The sequence below is a fragment of the Colius striatus genome, chromosome 22 (assembly GCF_028858725.1).
Source record: "Colius striatus isolate bColStr4 chromosome 22, bColStr4.1.hap1, whole genome shotgun sequence".
NCBI lineage: Eukaryota > Metazoa > Chordata > Aves > Coliiformes > Coliidae > Colius > Colius striatus.
Genome location: NC_084780.1, coordinates 7,951,980 through 7,970,153, shown reverse-complemented (window position 1 = coordinate 7,970,153; position 18,174 = coordinate 7,951,980). Strand labels below are relative to the sequence as shown.

The 18,174-nt window shown below is 62.9% G+C and overlaps 2 protein-coding genes across 2 annotated transcripts; both read right to left on the bottom strand.

The window, feature by feature from the left end:
- Window positions 1-57: 57 nt before the first annotated feature.
- Window positions 58-11,119, bottom strand: RAB44 (RAB44, member RAS oncogene family). The gene is made up of 14 exons (XM_062013275.1): window positions 11,064-11,119; window positions 9,501-9,842; window positions 9,300-9,405; window positions 8,901-9,072; window positions 8,510-8,653; window positions 7,061-7,106; window positions 6,671-6,747; window positions 5,879-6,258; window positions 3,329-3,913; window positions 2,775-2,856; window positions 2,335-2,449; window positions 1,638-1,739; window positions 950-1,026; window positions 58-514 (listed from the first exon to the last, which is right to left on the bottom strand). The coding sequence occupies exons 2-14, from the start codon at window positions 9,822-9,824 to the stop codon at window positions 427-429; spliced, it is 2,298 nt and encodes a 765-aa protein (XP_061869259.1). The 5' UTR covers window positions 9,825-9,842; window positions 11,064-11,119; the 3' UTR covers window positions 58-426.
- A 1,173-nt stretch (window positions 11,120-12,292) lies between these two features.
- CDKN1A (cyclin dependent kinase inhibitor 1A) lies at window positions 12,293-16,599 on the bottom strand. Its single transcript, XM_062013673.1, has 3 exons — window positions 16,542-16,599; window positions 14,078-14,488; window positions 12,293-13,577 (listed from the first exon to the last, which is right to left on the bottom strand). The coding sequence occupies exons 2-3, from the start codon at window positions 14,478-14,480 to the stop codon at window positions 13,489-13,491; spliced, it is 492 nt and encodes a 163-aa protein (XP_061869657.1). The 5' UTR covers window positions 14,481-14,488; window positions 16,542-16,599; the 3' UTR covers window positions 12,293-13,488.
- Window positions 16,600-18,174: the final 1,575 nt, after the last annotated feature.

Sequence of the window (18,174 nt, the reverse complement as noted above, 5' to 3'; positions counted from 1 at the left end):
GAAGGTGCTTCAGGGATGGTCTCAGTGACTCGGGACTTTATTCACACAGAAGTCACAACAGCTCTCAGCTTTGCAAGTGCTGCCCATCAGGGCCTGCTACAAACAGCCCAGGGACTGCAAAGCTGTGTGAGACAGGGAAAGAGGAAAAAAGGTGCACGTACATGGGCATGAGCAGTTCTGAAGCCTCGTGTCCTTGGAAAGCTGAGCTGTACCAGAGTTAGAAACATGCACAGTGATCTCCAGTGTTATCACAAAGCTTGTCACCCTGTTTTTGTGAAGCAGAAGCTGGATACAGTTATGCTTTGCCATAATATACATATAAATAATGATGGCAATGGATTTTGCAGAGATGGTGTCTGAGGGACAATTTGAGACCTTTCTGGTTGCTGCTGTGGTTTCAGACCATGGGGGTGGGGGCTGAGTCCATCACCAGCAGCAGCCCTTTTTCTTCTGGAGTGGCTTTGGTACCTCTGCTGCCTTGATTTTCAATTCATCTTCATGAACTTTGAGCAACCTGGGAGAAAAGGAAGCAAATTAGCCAGGTATTTCCCTCATATTTTGCATTGCTGTGCTATTTGTCTTGACAAGCATCAGTAAAGGAGGCTCAGCATGGCTGAAGGGAGTTAGGAGCCTTTCATCTCAGAGTGATTTTAGAACCGTGGGGCCCTGCTAAAAATGCCAACCTGAATCAAATCACAGACAGAACTGAACTCAGTCAGGGAGAAGTCAGCAGCATCCCAAGAAAGGTTTTATTCATCTCCTGGCAACGCTGACTATTCAGAGCACATCTCACAGCACTTCTGTCCAGCTCATCCCAGCTGTGCACATGCTGCTCCAAGCTTTCTCTGACATTTGGGCACGTGGAGTCTCACCAGGATTTGGGCTTAAAGCAGCAGGAGGGAGACCATGAAATCCAGGAGAGCTGGCAAAACCTCAGCACAGGACTCACCTGATTAAGCTGACCATGGACTCGCAGACATTGTGGCCTGAGGCAGCACTGCATTCGTAAAACAGGAGCTGATGGTCCTGGAAGACACAGAGCCCAGATCAAAATGTCATCTTCTTGCTTTGGAATGGGAGTAAACAGCCATGGGCCAGTTGTGGGCAAGGGGAAACAGGAGGGACTCAAGGAAACAACTCAGTAACTTGTTTACTGAAATGTGGCAGCAAAATCCAGCTTTCCAGGTGAGTACAACAGCAGCTTCTGACAGACCGAGAGGCAGTGTCCTCTGCTCAGTGCAGCAAACGTGGACACACAACTTGTTTTAACCAAGCTCCTGCACTGGAAGGGATTAGTCCTACCTTAACATGTCAGCATCTTTAGAGCAGGATGGGACTTGGTGGGTTTATTATTGATGTGGTGCTGGGAAGGTACATAACACTTCACCAGAAAAGAGAAGCAGAGCTGAAAATGGTTCCATTTGTAGATCTAGTTCCATAAACCGTTTTACTGCTCAGTGCTGCAGTGGCAGGAGGAAGCAAGGCAGGGAAGGGCAGCAGATGGGGTCAGAGATCACTTTGCCAACCTCTGACACACAAAAGGTAAGGCAAGGGCTTTCAGCCTCCTGCAGCTGCCCAGGCTGGTGGTGTCCCTGCTGGCTGGGGGGCAGCAGCTCTCAGCAGGGCCCTGCACCCACCTTGGCCAGACGCTCCCCCTCCGTCGTAGGAACCCGTCTCTCTGCACTGCAGTCAGTTTTGTTCCCAAGAAGCAGAATAGCAACTCCATCTTCTGCTCCTTCCTGGGCAGGTAAAGAGGGGAAGGTCAGGAGGACACCTTGAATCACAGCCAGACACACTGTCCACACACATCCTGAAGCAGCGTGAAGGACGCCCATGGATTTGGGACAACAGAGCCCTCACGTTCTTCAATGAGAACTTACCTCCCTGCAGCCTCCTGTCAGGGAGTGTCAGAGAGAGCTCCTGTCTCCCCTCAGCCTTCTCCAGGCTCAACACCCCCATTCCCTCAGCCCCTCCCCAGCCCCTTGTGCTCCAGCCCCTTCCCCAGCTCTGTGCCCGGCTCTGGCCACGCTGCAGCCCCTCAGTGTCCCCGTGGCAGTGAGTGAGGGGCCCAGCACTGACACAGCCCTGGAGCTGCAGCCTCCCCAGGGCCCAGCACGGGGGACAATCCCAGCCCTGCTCCTGCTGCCACCCCAGTGCTGAGCCCAGCCAGGCTGCCCTTTGCTTCTTGCCCCCCTGGGCACGCTGCTGCCTCCTGCTCAGCCACCGTTGAAGATCCTTTCCCACTGGACAGCTTTCCAGCTGAAATGCTGGAAGTGCTGATCATTGCCAGTCCCCAGGGCTCAGGGATAGATGAAGTTTTCTTGCTTCACCCACCTGGATGCAGCTCAGCCAGTACTTCACATCTGAGAAGGAGCTCTCTGAGGTGATGTCGTACATCAGCACCACCCCGTCTGCCTTGCGGAAGAACTGCCTGGTGATGCTGTGGTACCTGTGTGTGTTTCAGGCGGTCACCAGGGCACTCTGGGGAGGTTTTGCCTAGGAGCAGTCTGAAACCCTAGTGAGAAAGCTAGGGAATACACCCCCACAGAAAAGACACCCCCCAGCCTTTGCTCCTCTCCTGAGGCTGCACAGGCAGCCCGAGTGCTGATGTTCATCTGAATGACTTCCTTGGTTACACTTGGTCAGGTCACACACTGTCCCTCCTCTGTGAACCCCTCCTTTGCTTAGCAAAGCCAGGAACATTCATTCCCACCAAACTACTAGAAAAAAAGGAAACCCCAGGCTGATCTTAAGCAGCCAGCACAGAACCTCACCTCTCCTGGCCAGCTGAGTCCCACAGGCGCAGGGCAAAGTGCTTGTTGTCCACAACTATGTTTTTCACCTGATAATCCAGTCCTAGGAGACATAAAAAGGGACATTTTGATGGTGTGTGTCTCTGTCACACCCCTGTGACAGAGAATGGTGAGGCAGCACATGGGGCAGCTGTGGTCTGAGGCTGCAGGCTGGTCCCAAGCCAACCTCCTGCTTTTGGAGCTTTAATGGCTGGGCTTTGTGAAGGTCTCTAAGCTCATGATGAGTAAAACCAGGCTGGTTGAGAGACAAGAATACAGCTGAGAGGCAAAACAGAGAGAAAAGCACTGGGGCCATTTGTGTTAGTGCCCTAGATCAGGCAAGGAGCAGCAGTGCTGCCTGCTCAGGAGCATCCAGGTGTGAAGCTGTGGGTCCCGTTTGGTCCTTGTGATGGGTTCTACAGCACCCCTGGCACGAGACATAACACACAGGGAACCCTCGTGAGCAGCCTGTGGGGAGGAGGGAAGGCAACTGCAAATCCAAAGGGGATGCTGGAGAGGAGCTGGAGGAGACCTACCTACTGTGGCTGTGAGGTTGGGGTTGAAGCTGTTGGCGTGCAGCCGGTACAGGAAGGACGTTTTGCCCACATGGGAGTCCCCGATGAACAGAACGTTGTAGAGGTGGTCTGGGTCCAGGCAGGCTTCAGGACAACCCCCTGGGGCAGCTCCTGCCCCCCCTGCAGCCACAGCCCCTGGCTCTCCTGGGCTGGGCTCACCGTCCTGCTTTGTTTGCCACCCAAACTCTTGCTGCTTCTCCTGGTGACCAGCACTGAGGGCTTCACTCTGCTCTCCCAAGAGCTGCCCTTGAGGCTTCGTGCTGCTGTTGGCTGCATCCCCCAGGGAGCTGCCTCTGAGGTCTCCCAACTGATCCTTCCCAGAGTCTTCCTCCCGTTGGGCCCTCGCCTGAAGGGCTGCTCTTGGTGGCATCTCTTGCTTTGGGGGCTCAGCAGAGCTGGCAGCTCCTTGCTCTGTTCCCATGGGATGTGGTGGCTCATCAGGCTGCTGGGAGGCAGCAGGAAGCCTCACCTTATGTGCCTGTGCTGAGACCTGCTCCTGGAGCTCCCTTTGGGCTGCCTGTCCTGAGGCTCCTAGCCGCCACACATCTGGAATGAGAACACCCTCCTGCATCATGGGCTCCAGCTGCAGCCTCCTGATTTGTAACAGCACCTCAGAGCCTGCAGCAGCTGGTGCAGACACACCAGCACCATGGCCCTGCTTCAGCCCTGGACACTGACCTTCCACTGAGCTCCTCACCCCTGCCTCCACTTCCAGACCTTCAGGACTGTCCCAAGGCCTCTCCTCTGCAGCTTCTCTCTCCCCCTGTGCTGATTCCAGGGTCTGTGTGTCCTCCAGGACCTGCCCATCAGACCCAGCAAGTGCTCCCAGCTTTGACTCCAGACCAGGCCCCTCAGCAGTGGCTTGCTCAGAGTGTGAAGCAGCCTCAGCTGGAGAGGACACGTGTGCACCAGCAGCCCCCTCCCACAGCTCTGTGCTGGGACCTGCACACACACCTGCCTCTGAAACAGGAGTCTGCCTCTGCTCCCCTTCCCACATCCCAGCTGCACCCAGGAGCTGCAGATCTGCCTCTGTGCTCCCTCCTGAGACTGATTTGTGCTCCTCCACCTCTGCCAGGAGGTGCACATCAGCATCAGTGCCCTGGTCCCCCACTGTATCCAGGCTTTTGGCCTCCACCTGTGGTTCCAGGTCTGCACCAGCCTCCTCTCCCTGCCCAACTCCTGCTCCCTGAGGATCAAGCAAAGGCTCCTGAGGCAGCCGGTGCTCACCCTGCCCTTGTGCCCCATCCTCAGCCTCCTGCTCAAGCTGAACAGCTGTTCCAGTGTCCCCTTCCCATGAGGTTTCTGGGCTGGCACCCACACACAGCTGCCTGTCTGCCTGGGCATCCTCTGCCTCCATTTCCACTGACTCTGCTTTATCCACCTGACCCAGGGGCTGCAGATCTGGAGCCACACTCCCTCCCTGATCTACAACCAGGGAGCTGACCTCACTCAGGAGCTGCAGATCTGCCTCTGTGCTCCCTCCTGGGGTCAATTTGAGCTCCTCCACCTCAGGGCTGGTGCCCTCCCACAGCTGCCTGTGTGCCTGGCAGTCCTCTGCCTGCAGTGCCTGAGCAATGGGGAACAGCCCACCCGGGTCTGGTCTCCCCCCAGGTGTTTCTGCTGGGGAAGAACCTTCCCCACGCTCTGCAGCAGCCCCCATCTCTTGCCCCAGCCCTAGCTCTGGTTTGTCCCCCTCTTGCAGTGCCTGTACCCCTGTGGGCAGCTGCCTGTTGGCATTGCTGCTCTGAGCCTGCAGCACCTGCCTGTCTGTCCCCACTCCCTGCCCCTTACCCAGGGGCACAGCTGCCCCCAGCACCTCTGCACCCCCCAGCCCTGCAGTCCCCCACAGCTGTGCCTTGGCCTCCTCAGGCTGTGTTACCCCCAGCTCCCCCTCCTCAGCCCCAGCCCTGCTGCTCCCCCTGTGCTGAGCCACATCTGCCCCACAGGGCTCTGCCTGGGGCTGGCCCCTCACACACTGCTCCTGCAGCACCCCAGGGCTGGGAGCCCCTGTCCCCCCAGGCAGGACACTATCCCCCTGGGACACTTTGTCCTGGGATGGTGGCTCTGGCTGCAGAGCCTCCCCTGGCTTTAGGTCATGTTTCTTGGAGGGCTCCAATGATGGGTTTTCCTCTCCCCAGGGCTGTGGGTGCTCTGGAGCCTCAGCCAGGCCAAGCTGCCATCCTGCTGCTGGACCTGCCTCCCCAACTTCAGCTGGCCCCAGACCTGCCTCCAGCTTTCCTCCCTGGCTTACTGCCCCTTCCTCAGCTTCTCCTGGGGACTGTGCTTTTCCCCAACCTGTTCTTTCCTTCATCCATCCCCCTCTCTCCACCTCCATCAGCTCCTGCTCTGCTGCCTCCAGCATCTCTCCTGATGCTCCCTGCAGATGCTCAGCCACTTTTAGCACCAGCTGCTCCACACCAGTGCCCTTTTCCTGCAGGAACAACACCCTCTGCACCTCCTGTGGGCTCTGGCCCTGCTCTGGCCCTGGCTCCTGGGCTCCCACGGACGCACCAGCCTGTGTCACGTCTGGAGCTCGGAGCTCAGCTGCAGCCAGTCCCTCCTCCAGGTCTCCTTCCAACAGCTGGGGACAGACAGAGCTGGGGAGGGTGTCTGGCAGGACCCCGGGGGTTGTGCCGTGGGCTGCAGCTGCCTGCAGCCCGTTTTGGGGCTCAGCAGCATCCTGGAGGTGCTGGGCAGCGCCTGCCAGCGCAGGGAGTGCAGCCAGAGCCTGTGGCTTCAGCTGTGTGCTCAGAGCTGCGATTGCATCACTCATCTCTCTTAGCAAAGAGCTTTGGGCAGAGAAACGTTCCTCTTGCAGACACTCTGGGAAGGGCTCCTCGTCCACAGAGCTCACTCTCAGCGGGGCTTCTGCTGGCAGCCTTTCCCAGACCCTGAGAGGGCAGAAAGTTGGGAGAGTCAGGCCCCAGGTTGGCTCCATCTCGCTCCCACCCCCCTGGAGCTGCACCAGGGGCTCTGATCTACCCCTCAGCCCACCCTCCCCTGTCCTGTCGCTGTTTACCCTCGGGGGGTGCTGGAGGCTCCCACAGGCAGCCACGGGGACAGGGGAGGGGGCTGCCCAGCCAGAGACACGGGCTGTGTCCCGCCTGGTGACTGACTGTGCCTCTTCCCAGGCTCCACGATCGTGGGGATGGAACCACGGCCCGTGGGCAGGGCTGCGAGTGCCCGAGCCAAGGACGGGCTGCAGGGCGAGGAGCTGGGCAAAGCTGATCTCTGGGTGACACACAGGGGTGGGACAGGAGCAGTGAAGGATCAGTGCTGGGGGACAGGCCCAGGACCCCTTACACTTGGTGGGTGCTCTTGGCTCTGGGCTTGCTGCTCTGTGACTCCAAGGGATGCTTCTCACTGTCCTCCAGACTCCTCTGCAGCAAACAGGGTGGGAAGAGGAGACAGAAAAGTGCTCAGTGTCCACCTGAAACGATGCTGAGCTCTGCAGCACCAGATGTACCCACCCAAAAATCTTGGGGGTACCACAGCTAAGGTGCTGCTCCCTCCTCCCTTCCCAGGGATGTGTGCAGCACCAGCCTGAGAAAGCTGTTTGGTGAGGCTCTGCCTCTGCTACAGAGGCACCCCCTGTGCTTTTGGGCTCCCTGGCAGTGCCAAAGCAAACAGCAGGATGCTCTGGAGCAGGGGCAGCCTGTCCCTGTCCCCTCCCTGCACACCCACCCCAAGTACCTGTGGGGACACTGGCATCTCGACAGGCTCTGCCACTGCTCCATCCCTGCAAAGACAGCACAGGGGTCAAACTGGCAGCTGCATCCCCTTCACCACATCCATCCCTGCCCCAGGGTTGTCCCCAGCCCCAGAGGGACTGGAGCAGGGCAGTAAAACCCACAGCCCTCGGATCCATCCTGCTCGAGCCCTCTGGGTGAAGGCCATCCCCGTGCCCGCTGGCACTGCCCTGCAGGGACTGCTCTGTGATGCTGCTGGTGCTCCTGCCTTTGTTTCTCGTGCTTTTCACACCAAGCCACGAGGGATCTGCACTGTGGAGGCCCCTGAGGCACAGCACTGGCTGAGCCCCATCCCGCTCATTCCAGGAGGACGCAGGGTGAACGGCTGGTGGGGGCCGTGTGCCCAGCGGGCTGGGCCTGGCCAGGCTCTCACCTGGGCTGCTCTGCCTGCTGCTGCACCCCTGCAGCCCTGTCTGCATGCAGCAGCCCGTGGGTGTGCTGCAGCTGCAGGCGCTGCAGACGCTCCAGCTGCCGGTTGCTGTGCCGCAGCTGCCGGCTCTCGCTGCTGGCGGCTCGCTGGGCGCTGCGCGGGCTGCGGCACCGAGGCTCCAGCTGCAGGGGGCAGCGGCACGGTCACCCCCTGCCAAGGAGGGGGGAAACCCAGCTCCACACCCGGGGCTGAGCCCTGCCCCTGAGGGAAACGGCTCCGTGCGTGGGGAGGAGGGTGGCAAAGGAGAGACCACGGAGTCCTGCGCGACAACCACGGGGCAAGGGCCGGGGACAGGCCGAGGTCGGGCCCATGACACCGTGCTGCTGCTCCAGGCCCGTCCCAGAGACCCCACAGGCAGGGGCAGGGAGCAGGAGCAGGGGCTGGGGTGGGCTCACCTCTGCCTGTGCCCTGGCCAGGCGCCACGCCTCACCCTCGCTGGCAGCCAGCGCCCGCCGCAGCTCCAGCCCGTGCGGCCGCCGCCACAACAAGGACCTCAGCGCCCCCCGGCCCCGCGAGCTGCCACGGGGTGCTGGGCCCCCTCCCAGGCTTGGGGCGAGGAGAGAGGAGCAGATGGTGACCCACCTCCCGCTCCAGCCGCTGCTGCTCCTGCTGACTCTGCCGCTGCAGGGCCTGGCAGAGCGGCTGCAGCTCCTCGTGCTCAGCCACGCGCCGGCCGGGGGCGGCGGGGCCAGGGGGTGCTCAGACCCTGCTGCAGGGACCCCACGGTGCCCACAGGACCTGCGGGCTGCAGCCGGGTTCACCCAAAGGGCTTCACTCATCCAGCAGCCCGAGTGACTGTAGAGGGAGCCCAACCCCAAACCCCCCCGTGAAACCGCTGCTCCAGCCGCCGATGGAGACGCTCAGAGCGCTCAGACTTCTCCCTCCTCGGGTGCGTGTCCTGAGCTCCGTCCCTGCCCCGTCCTTCCCAGTCCCAACCCTCCCCATTGCTCTGGGGGCACTCACTTCATCAGGGCCACCTCCAAAGCTTCTTTCTTGCTCCTGGCTTCTTGGATGCGGTGCCTCGTCTTGGCCACAGAGGCCTCCGGGTTGCCCGGGAGCTGGGGCTCGTCCTGCCGGAGTTTCAGCCAGAGCTGCCACATCTCCTGTCTGCAGGGAGAGGGGTGTTCCGTGGGGAGCATCCCCAGAACCCCCAAGGCCAGGCCAGCCTGGGCTCTCGGGTCATTCATCTCACACCAGTCCTGGGGGGCCGGTGAGGTGGGGTGACCCCGTCCCCTGCTCGGGCCTCAGGCTCCTCTGAGACACCTCTGGGCTCTGCCTACACGGGGACCTCCTGCCCCAAGCCCCTGTATCCCACCCTGCAGGACACCCCTGGGTGCTGCCCGGGCTGCCTTACTCTCCAGAGACGCTGTCTGTGCCCAGCTGGTCCATGAAGGCAGCGAGGTGTCTCCTCTCCTCGCCGTGTGCGTCCCGCGTGGCCGCGCTGGGGAGGAGCAGCCGCAGCCTCCGAGACGCCGTTTTGCGCCGGCGCTGCTCCCGGGCAGCTGCTTGGGAGCCCAGGGACTGTGCTGAGGAGACACCCCGAGCCCTCAGTGCCCAGCCAGGGCGGCTCAGGAGGTGCTTCAGCACTGTAGGACCCCTCATGCAGCGAGCCGTGGGCTCAGGCCCGGCCATGGGGACACTTTGTGAGCCATCACGTGCCGTGAAGCAAGGGGAGCACTTCAGGCGCCCCTGGGAAAGCAACGAGGCCGTGCCCAGGAGCAGCTCAGGCTGCCTGGAGTCAGTGTGCACTTACAGAGCCCTGCAGTGAACTCCTCCACTTCTGACTGCCCGGTGCCTGCAGCATCCAGCCCCAGCTCCAGCTCCTCCCTGCTGCACGGCAAACCTTCCCCCTGCAGCTCCTGACCACAGAGCAAATCAGAGGGAAAACCTCCCCACCGTCCAGCCTCCAGCCCCCCAGCAGCCTGTGACCCCAGAGGCCATCCCCAGCCCTCACCTGCGTGTCTGAGCCGGTCAGGAACCGCCGCTGCTCCTGGTGCTGCTCCTGGTGCTGCTCCTGGTGCTGCTCCCCGCAGGACTCCTGCGCCCCCTGCACTGCTCGGGGTGCCCTTGGCAGCTCCTCCCCGGGGCTGGGGGCTGCTGCTGGGGCTTTGCTGGGGCTGGGGGCTGCTGCTGGAGCCTCACTGGAGCTGGGGGATGCTGCTGGAGCCTCACTGGAGCTGGGGGATGCTGCTGGAGCCTCGCCATGGTCCCCAGGCAGCTGCTTGCGCCGGCTGGATCCCAAACGCCGGCTCTTGGCAGCCGCCCGGCGCTCGGCCATGGCTCCAGGCTTAGGCCTCTGAGGAGAAGGGTGCTGAGCCTCAGCTGAGTGTCTGCTCGGTGCTGAGCCTCAGCTGAGTGTCTGCTCGGTGCAGACCTTTGCTCTGGTGCAATGGGACCGAGCTGAAAAGTCATTTTGGCTGTTGCAACGGGCCCCAGGTTTGGGCAGAGGAAGAGGCTCCTATCAGTGATCACACGGGGCAAACCCAGCCTCGACCCACAGCCAGCAACAGCCACTCACCCAGCTACCAGCACAGCTCAGCACCCCCTGGCCAGCCCAGCTCAGCACCCCCAGCTCCCAGCCCAGCACCCCTCAGCTCCAGCCCAGCCCCCCATGGCCACTGGCCAAGGTCCCACCCCAGAGCTGAGCCCGGGCTGTGCAGGGCACAGGGCACAGGGCGGGTGGGAGCAGCCAGGGGATGCTGCAGCTCTGGGCAGCCCGTGCTGGTTCCAGCCGCTGTCTCACAGCTCAGCAGCAGCTTTCAGAGCTCCTCCCCCGGCTTTCACAGCCCCGAGTTGAGTCACCTCCGGGAGGTTTTCGTCACACCTCTCCTGGGGCCTCATCCTGCATGGGTGGGTGGCATCACCGCTGTGCCACCCTGGCAAAGCCACAGCCATGGGCAGAGGGACCCGGGGCCACACTTGAGCCGCCACAGCCCGACCACCCGTCCCTGGCCTCTCCCTGGCTCCTGCCCCTCTGTCTTGTCCTTTTTCAGTGTCAACAGCAACTCTTCTCGATCCTGGGGTGCAGCAGAAACGTGGGAACGGGCCCCCAAACCATCCCCCTCCAGCACAAGAGCCACGAGCCCTGTCTGGCAGCACCACGGGGAACGGGAGGCGGCTGAGGAGCCACTGGAGCCCCACGGGACACCCAGAGAGGCAGAGACAGAGCCAGGGACTGGTGTGGTGCTCCCAGGCAGCAGCAGCAGGAGCTCTGGGGGGCAGCTGGGGCTGTTTAAGGTGTGGGGCAGCCCCCAGTTACCTGCCCCAGCCCCGTGAGCTGAGCTGAGCCGAGCACACACCAGAGGCACAGACCCAGGATGGGAACTGAGCAGAGGCACCTCTCACCATCACCAATTGGTGACCTGAACCCCCTCCAAACCTGCTCCCAGCCAGAAAACGGCCTCACCAGAGGCTGCAGCCCCCCAAGGCAGCCAGAACCCAGCTCCCAGCTCCCCAGCAGTGAGAACCCCCCTCCCTTCCCTGGCTTCCCCACGTTTTCAGGTGATGCAAAGCTTACCTTCCCTCCCCCTCCTGCTGATGCTCAGTTTGGGGGTGCAGGGGGCAGCCAGGCTCCCTGGGCCAGGGGGGCTGCAGCTCCTGTGCTGGGGCAGCCGCTCTGCCCCGTGCCTGAGCTCTCAGCCTCTGCCTGCAGGCGCCTTTCGGTCGTGGGGTGACGCAGCGGCCGCCGTCACACGCTTCCTGTGCAACGGCTGCAGCGGGCAGCATCCCCCAGAGCCCATCCCAGGGCAAAGCTCTGCTGCTGCATGGGGAGCAGCCTCTCCTCTCCCCACCTGCAGGGGGCTGGGATTTGGGGCAGGGGAAGGGCACCAGAGAAACAGCAAAACCTTCAGGAGTCCAAATAAACTGTGAAGTGACCCCTCGGATGGGAACAGGCAGAACAGACCCCAGCATCAGCTGGGACACACAAAGTTCCTCTTAAACACAAGGAGAAAGTGCTGAGGTGAGGGACCCTGGCACAGGCTGCCCAGGGAGGGTGTGGAGGCTCCTGCTCAGGAGGTTTCCAGCCCCACCTGGACACGTTCCTGTGCCCCTGAGCCAGGGGAACCTGCTGGAGCAGCTCTGCAGGGCCCTTCCAGCCCCCACCAACCTGGGATTCTGTGATTTTTGCCCCACTTTTAACTGCAAAATGGGAGAAGATCCCAAGCCAGAGACTGAAATTACAACCAGGGGAAGCACCAGCTGTTATCTCTCAGTTGTAACTGGAATTACCATCCCCTGGTGACTGCAGAGGCTGAGCCCAGGCCCCCAGGGCAGGAGCTGGGGGTGGCTGCTGGTGCTCTGCCCATCTCTCCCCATCCACACCAGTTAAATCATTTGCTGGGAAGTGTCTGTGCCCAGCCCCATCACACCCAGCCCCAGCCCCATCACACCCAGCCCCAGCCCTGCTCCTCTGCCACGTAGCCTAAGGAAGCAGGAGCCAGCTCAGCTGCAACCTGGGCATTTGAAGGCTGAATTCAGAGCTCAGCTGGTTCTGCTCTGCTCGCCCAGCAAAGCTGCTGCAGGTTTCCCTGGATTGAAGTGATCTCAGGGCCAGGCTGAGGTGCTCAGCTCACAAAAACCACCTCTGAGCTCACCTGTGTCACCCTCCCCACAGCCCCTGGGGCTGTTGCTGCTGCACACACACAGCTGGCTGCTGCCTTTGCTTTCCATGAGGATGCTGAATATCCCTCCTGGCCCCAGCCAGACCCCCCAGCACAGCCATTCCCATTGACCCACAGCCAGCCATTCCCTCACACAAGCATTTATTCAGAGGTAACATTGAGAGACAATCAGGTGTTTCCCCTTCCCCCCACACTCAACAGGCATTTTCCTTCTCATATAAATAAGGATTTAGTGCTGGGAGCTGGCCAGCTCCACTGGCAGCAAAGTGCATCATGGTGCAAGGTGGGAGGCTGAGCCCAGCACAGCCCTTTTCTGCCTGGAAACAACTTGCACCAGTTTCCAGAGTCCAAATCCAGCAGAGCAGGAGATGAACCCCACCAAAGTGCTGAGACCTGACAGTGCTGAGAGCTGGACTCACCTGAGCCCTGGGACAGGACAGCCCTGGCTCTGGGGTGACCAAAGCTGCTCTCTCTGCAGAGCCAAGTGCAGGTTCTCTCTCTCTCTCCTCAGCCCCAAAGGGGAAAGAGTCCAGGAGGGAAAAAAGCAGCTACAATTCCTTCTGTTGGTGTCATCCTTGGTGGTGAGCAGGGTGGTGATTCCTGCCCTGGAGCAGCCCAGCACAGGCAGCTCCCCAGGCTGCTCAGTGTCTGAAGGAGGCAGGAACCAGGGAACCAACAGCCAGGTCAGGCAGTGAGGGGCCCCAGCAGGGTCCAGGGAAGCCCAAAGCCTCCTGGGCAGCGCTGGTGCCACCATGAGCCGAGTGCTGGGACGGGCAGCGGGTCTGTCCCCGTGTGCAGCCTGTCTGAGGGGTGACAGCCCCGTGAGTCAGCCCAGGGAAGGGCTGCAGGGAGCAGCTTTTCCTCCCAGGCAGCCCCTGTGGCACTCTGCAGGGACAAGGGCTTGGCACCCCTGCACCCATCCTGCTGGGAAAAGGGCCACCACCACATGGCAGGAACCAGGGTGTCCTCAGCCTGGTGCTGACTCTTAAGGCCATCTGGTGGCATCAGGAGGCTGGGACACACGTGTCCTCTGTGGCCAGGCATCAGGACTGGACAGCAGGATGGGGCAAGGACAATGCTTGGCCCCAGCACCATGAGGATTCTGGACACCAGACCCCTTTCAGTCCTTCTCCATCCCCTCCGTGGGGCTGCGAAGCCTCAACGTGGGCTACTCCTCAACATTGCACGTGGAGCAGGTCCCTCAGGACCCCAGAGTGACTCATAAATAGGGAACTACAGACTCTACATCACTTCCTACAGACAGTTTACACGGTACAGGGTGGGGGAAGGAGCCACAGACACCCCCAGGACACGTCAGCATCAGCAGCTGTCCTCAGCAGCCGGGGCCCCGTCGCGGGCTGGGGGCTTGGGCTCGGCAGGGAGCGTCCTCCTCTTGCAGCTGTAGAAGTCTGGAGGGCAGAAAGAGAGGGTTGGGAAGTGCCTCCAGCCTGCTGGGAGAAGTGGGGCAGGAAGAGGGAAGTGTCCCTAGGGAAGCACCCCAAAAGCCAGCCCAGGTGGGCTCTGTCTGAGCCACCCAGCCACAGCTCCCCGAGGGAGCAGCCTGGAGGTCTCCACTGTCTCCTCTGCTGAGTCTCACCTGCATCTCCCCTCCAAGGCCTGACCTTGAAGGACAGGCTCAGGCCACAGGAACTGAAGGTGAGGAGCTATTTTGAGACCTTCAGCTGTAAAACCCAGAAGCCCAGTGCAAGCCCCCTGCCCAGCCCCAGCAACTGACACCCAGCCTGGGCCTGTTCCCCTTGGAAGATGGGCTGAGCTGCCCCAGCAGAGATGCACAGAGGCTGGTCTCATGCCCAGGAGCCAGGCAGGGCTCTTGCACCCAAATCCCCTCCCTCTGCCCCTACCAGGAGAGCCCTGACACCAGCAATGCCACCAACCCTCCAGCACTCACCTTTGACCACGGTCTGCCCACGTTTCAGGCTCTGTGGGGAACCAGCCCTGCAACCCTCCGAGCTCTGCTGCGATCCCCCAGGGCAAAGCCCACCAGGATGGTCCTTGGAGGGGACCTTGTGGACCAAGGGGCTCCTGCTCTCACTGCTGGTGGCCTTGGTCAGGCTGGGGACCTCCTGGGGCGACTGCTTGGCCAGGAAGACCCTCTCCCACTTGAAGTGTCCTTCCAAGGGAGTCTCTGTCTCAAAGTTGAAGTTCCAGCGCTGCTGAGCTTCTTCCAGGTGTTGCCTCAGCAGGTCCTCAAAGTCATTCTGGAGCTGGTGGTGGTCCACAGGGCCAAAGAGGTTCCTGCACACCTTGCTGCTGCATGGCATCTGCCCAGCCCTGCTCTGAGACAGAGGCATGGTGGCAGCTGGGAGGAGAGCAGAGCAAGTTACTGGGGTGCTGGGCAAGCTCCAAACCAGCCCAAGGGCTGGCACGTTTGCCAGCAGAGCAAGGCACAGGGCAGCCAAGGTGGGATAGGCTGGGTTGGGCTCTACAAGGAGGCAGCTCAGAGCAGATCTCCATCTGCCAGCACTCCTCCTGGACTCATACACTGGGGTTTTAGTGGTGCCTTGGGCAGAGGCTCGAGCCTGCCTGAGGTCAAACCCAGCCTGGTGTGATGCAGGAGGACAGGGAAGGTGCAGATGCTGACAGTGCCCATTCCTCCTGCAGCAGGTCCATCCCCTCTGGGGCTGAGCATCCAGCGCCTCGCTGTTGCCACCAGCTCCATCCACAGCCCCCTGCCCTCCCACCCCACCCAGGCACAGCCCAGGCTGGCACTTGGGCAAGTGAAGCAACAGGGTGTTTCCTGGCTGCATTCTTCATCTCAAGAGCCAAGGTCCTATGGCCAGGAAACCTTCCAGGCAACTGCAAGAACACACCACAGCTTGGCCACTGTCACCCACCCCCTCTGCAGGGATCTGCTGGGTCACTGCAGACAAGACCCACTTGTTTGGGATCTTCTTTTCAGTGGATGCCAAAGGCCTCAGCCTTCAGCCAGAGGCAAAACCTTTCCCTGAGCAGCCTCCCCCAAGCCAGGGCTGACACCCCCCGCGCTGCCCGTGCTGGGGAGGAGCCCCCAAAGCAGAGCAAAGCCAACGATGCCCTGGGAGCTGGTGGTTTTCAGAGGCTCTGGACAGCTCTGCTCACTCAGACCAGAGTCACAGGAACAAAATACAGCTGCTCTGTGCAGCTCTCTCGTTGCCCACCCAGCCCAGGACCCCCGAAGCTGAGAACACAACAGACCCCCAGAGCTGCATCGCCCCAGGGACGGGAACATCTCCATCCCCACCCAGCCCCTCACAGCAGCAGCTCCTCCTGCTGGGCTGCCGGGGACCCTCCAGCCTGGGACCCCCAACCCTCTGCCCTGCCCCAGCCCAGCCCAGCCCCGGCACACACTGACCATCCCCGACTAAAAATAGAGCTCGGCCTTCCGATGTGCTGGCACACGAGCCGGGTGAGCTCACTGCAGGGCAAGTCCCAGCATGTCCAGGCAAGCCCTGGCAGGTAGCAGGCGGGGGACACGTTCCAACACCCCGAGCAGCCTCCCTGCAGCCCTTCCTGCGTGCGTCAGGCGCCGTCCTCATCCTCACGCCACCCCCACGGCGCGGCCGCCCCCCGGAGCTCCCCGATAACAGCTCTGCCCTGACTCACGGGGGCAGACTCCCGGAGCCGAGCCGGGCAGGGCAGGGTCACCGTCCCCTCCCCGGCGGCTGACACAGCTCCCAGCAGCCTCACCAAAGCGTCAGGGCTTCTGCACCCCAGGGGACACCCCCAAACCTTGGGCGAGAGGTGACGCAGATGCCCGACACCCGCACCCGGGCGGGTGATGAAGCCGCTCCCGGGGACACACACGCGCCCTCGCCAGCGACACCCAGGACCAGTTGCACCAGTTTGGGGAGCGGGAGGGGCGGCAGCGCCCACGCGGGGAGGATGGAGCCGGCGGCCGCTGTCCCCCCGAGACCCCCGCCCGGGAAACGCGCCGGGGCCGGGATGCGGCGGCGGGGGCCGGAGCGGGGCCGCCAGGGCAGGGACACGCCGGGGGATGCGCCGGGGGCATCGCCCCGCACCGCGCCCCGCAACCGCCGGAGGGCGAGCGCGGCCCGGCCCGCGTCAGGGGAGAACCGGGGGCTCCTGAGCGCCCACCGGCCCAATGCCGCCGCCCCCGGCCCGGGCACCAAGAGCGGCCCCGCTCCCCCCCTCCCTTCCCCGCGCCGGGGACGCGACCACCGGGACCCCTCCGAGCCCGGCCGGGCACCCGCGGCCGCCGGTGACACCCCCAAAGCAGGGCCGGGGCCGCTGCTGCCGCCGCCGCCGCCACCATCATCATCATCATCACCACCATCATCACCACCACCATCACCACCATCACCTCCCTCCCCCGCGGCCGCCCCCTCCCGCGCCGCCGCTGCCGCCGCACTCACCGTCGCGTCGCGTCTGCAGCAGCCGGTGCCCGGCGCGTCCGGCCGCGTTTATACCGGGGCGGGGCGGAGCCTCGGCGCCGCTCGCCGCGTCGCTCGGGATTTCCCTCCCGCCCCCGGGACAACCGCCTCGGCCCTCCCCCCGCATCGCCCCCCAGCCCCGGCCCCCCAGCCCCGGCCGCGGACCCCGGTCACCGGCTGCGGGGATCCCCGTCCTGGGGGCACGCGGAGACACCCCCAGGGCCCCGTTTCCTAGGGGATGCAGCGACCCCCCCTCAGTCAGGGGATGCAGCCCCCCGGCCGTGGGCACAGCGCTGCCCCCCCGCCACCGCGGGGCCCTCGGCCAGCAGCGCTTTATTTGGGGGGGATGGAGAAGGGGCCGCTCCACACCCCCCCGGGCTTCCCGGCCCACCGGGGCTCCAGGGCAGGGACTGCAACGGGATAAAGGGTTGAGGAGGGGCCGCCGTCTCTTCCCGCGGGGCCCCGCAGGGATGCTGCTGCCCAGCCCCGGCCCGCGCCCCCCCAGCCGGACCTTGCCCCCGGGACTGTCTCTGAGCCCCCGGGACTGTCTCTGAGCCCCCGGCTGAGCCCCCGGGACTGTCTCTGAGCCCCCGGGACTGTCTCTGAGCCCCCGGCTGAGCCCCCGGGACTGTCTCTGAGCCCCCGGGACTGTCTCTGAGCCCCCGGCTGAGCCCCCGGGACTGTCTCTGAGCCCCCGGGACTGTCTCCGAGCCCCCGGCTCATGCCGCGGCCAGAGAAGCCTTTCGGGATGGCTCTGCCGGAGCGAGCCCCGCAGGCTCCCGGGCAGCGGCGAGCAGGAACAAGCCCGTGCATGTCCCGCAGGAACCTGCGCCGGGGATTTGGAGCCATTTGTGGCTGATCTGGAAAATGCATCCGAATGCACAGGTGGGAAAGGGCTGGACCCGGGGCAGCTCCTGCCCGGGTCGAACGGTGGTGGGCACCTGCACCCAGGGACAGGGGGTCTGGGAGGGCCGATGCCCCCACGGGGGGGGTCGTGGTCTGCGGCACCCTCCCAGCGTGGAGAAAGCTGCCCAAGTGCCTTGGGCATCACAGCTTGGGCAGCAGAGGTGCAAAGGCAGTGTCCTGTGGGGCCCAGGCTGGTGACAGCATGTCCACGGGCAAAGGTCATGTTCAGGTGGTAGCTTGGGAGGGACAGAGGCCCTCAGAGGCCCCCGGAGCCAGCGGGTGCTGGAGGGCTGAGTGAGACCCTCAGTGTCCAAAGCAACTCTGCATTTCCCAGCTCTGCATTTCCCAGCTGGACCAGCAGCTTCCCCTGGCCCCAGCAGCTGGGGAATATGTTGGGGCATGTTTGGCTGGAGGCTGCCACGCACTGCAGCAGCGTTTCTGGTGCTGGTGTCCCCGGGATGGTGCTGGGCCACAGGTCATCGGTGGCTGCTCACCCCCTCAGCTGCCTGTGGGCAGGCACAGTGGAATGGGGAGGAAAGGGGAAAGGATGGGGACTGAAAGCATCCTAAATTAACACTACCCACTGCAGGAGATGCATCCCTGCAAAGCTGAATTCAGTCTGTGTGTGGGTAAGTGCAGGGGAGGGGGAGCAGAGCAGCTTCTCCCCACGGAGCTCTTGCCAGTGTTTCCATGTGGGAATGATTTTCGC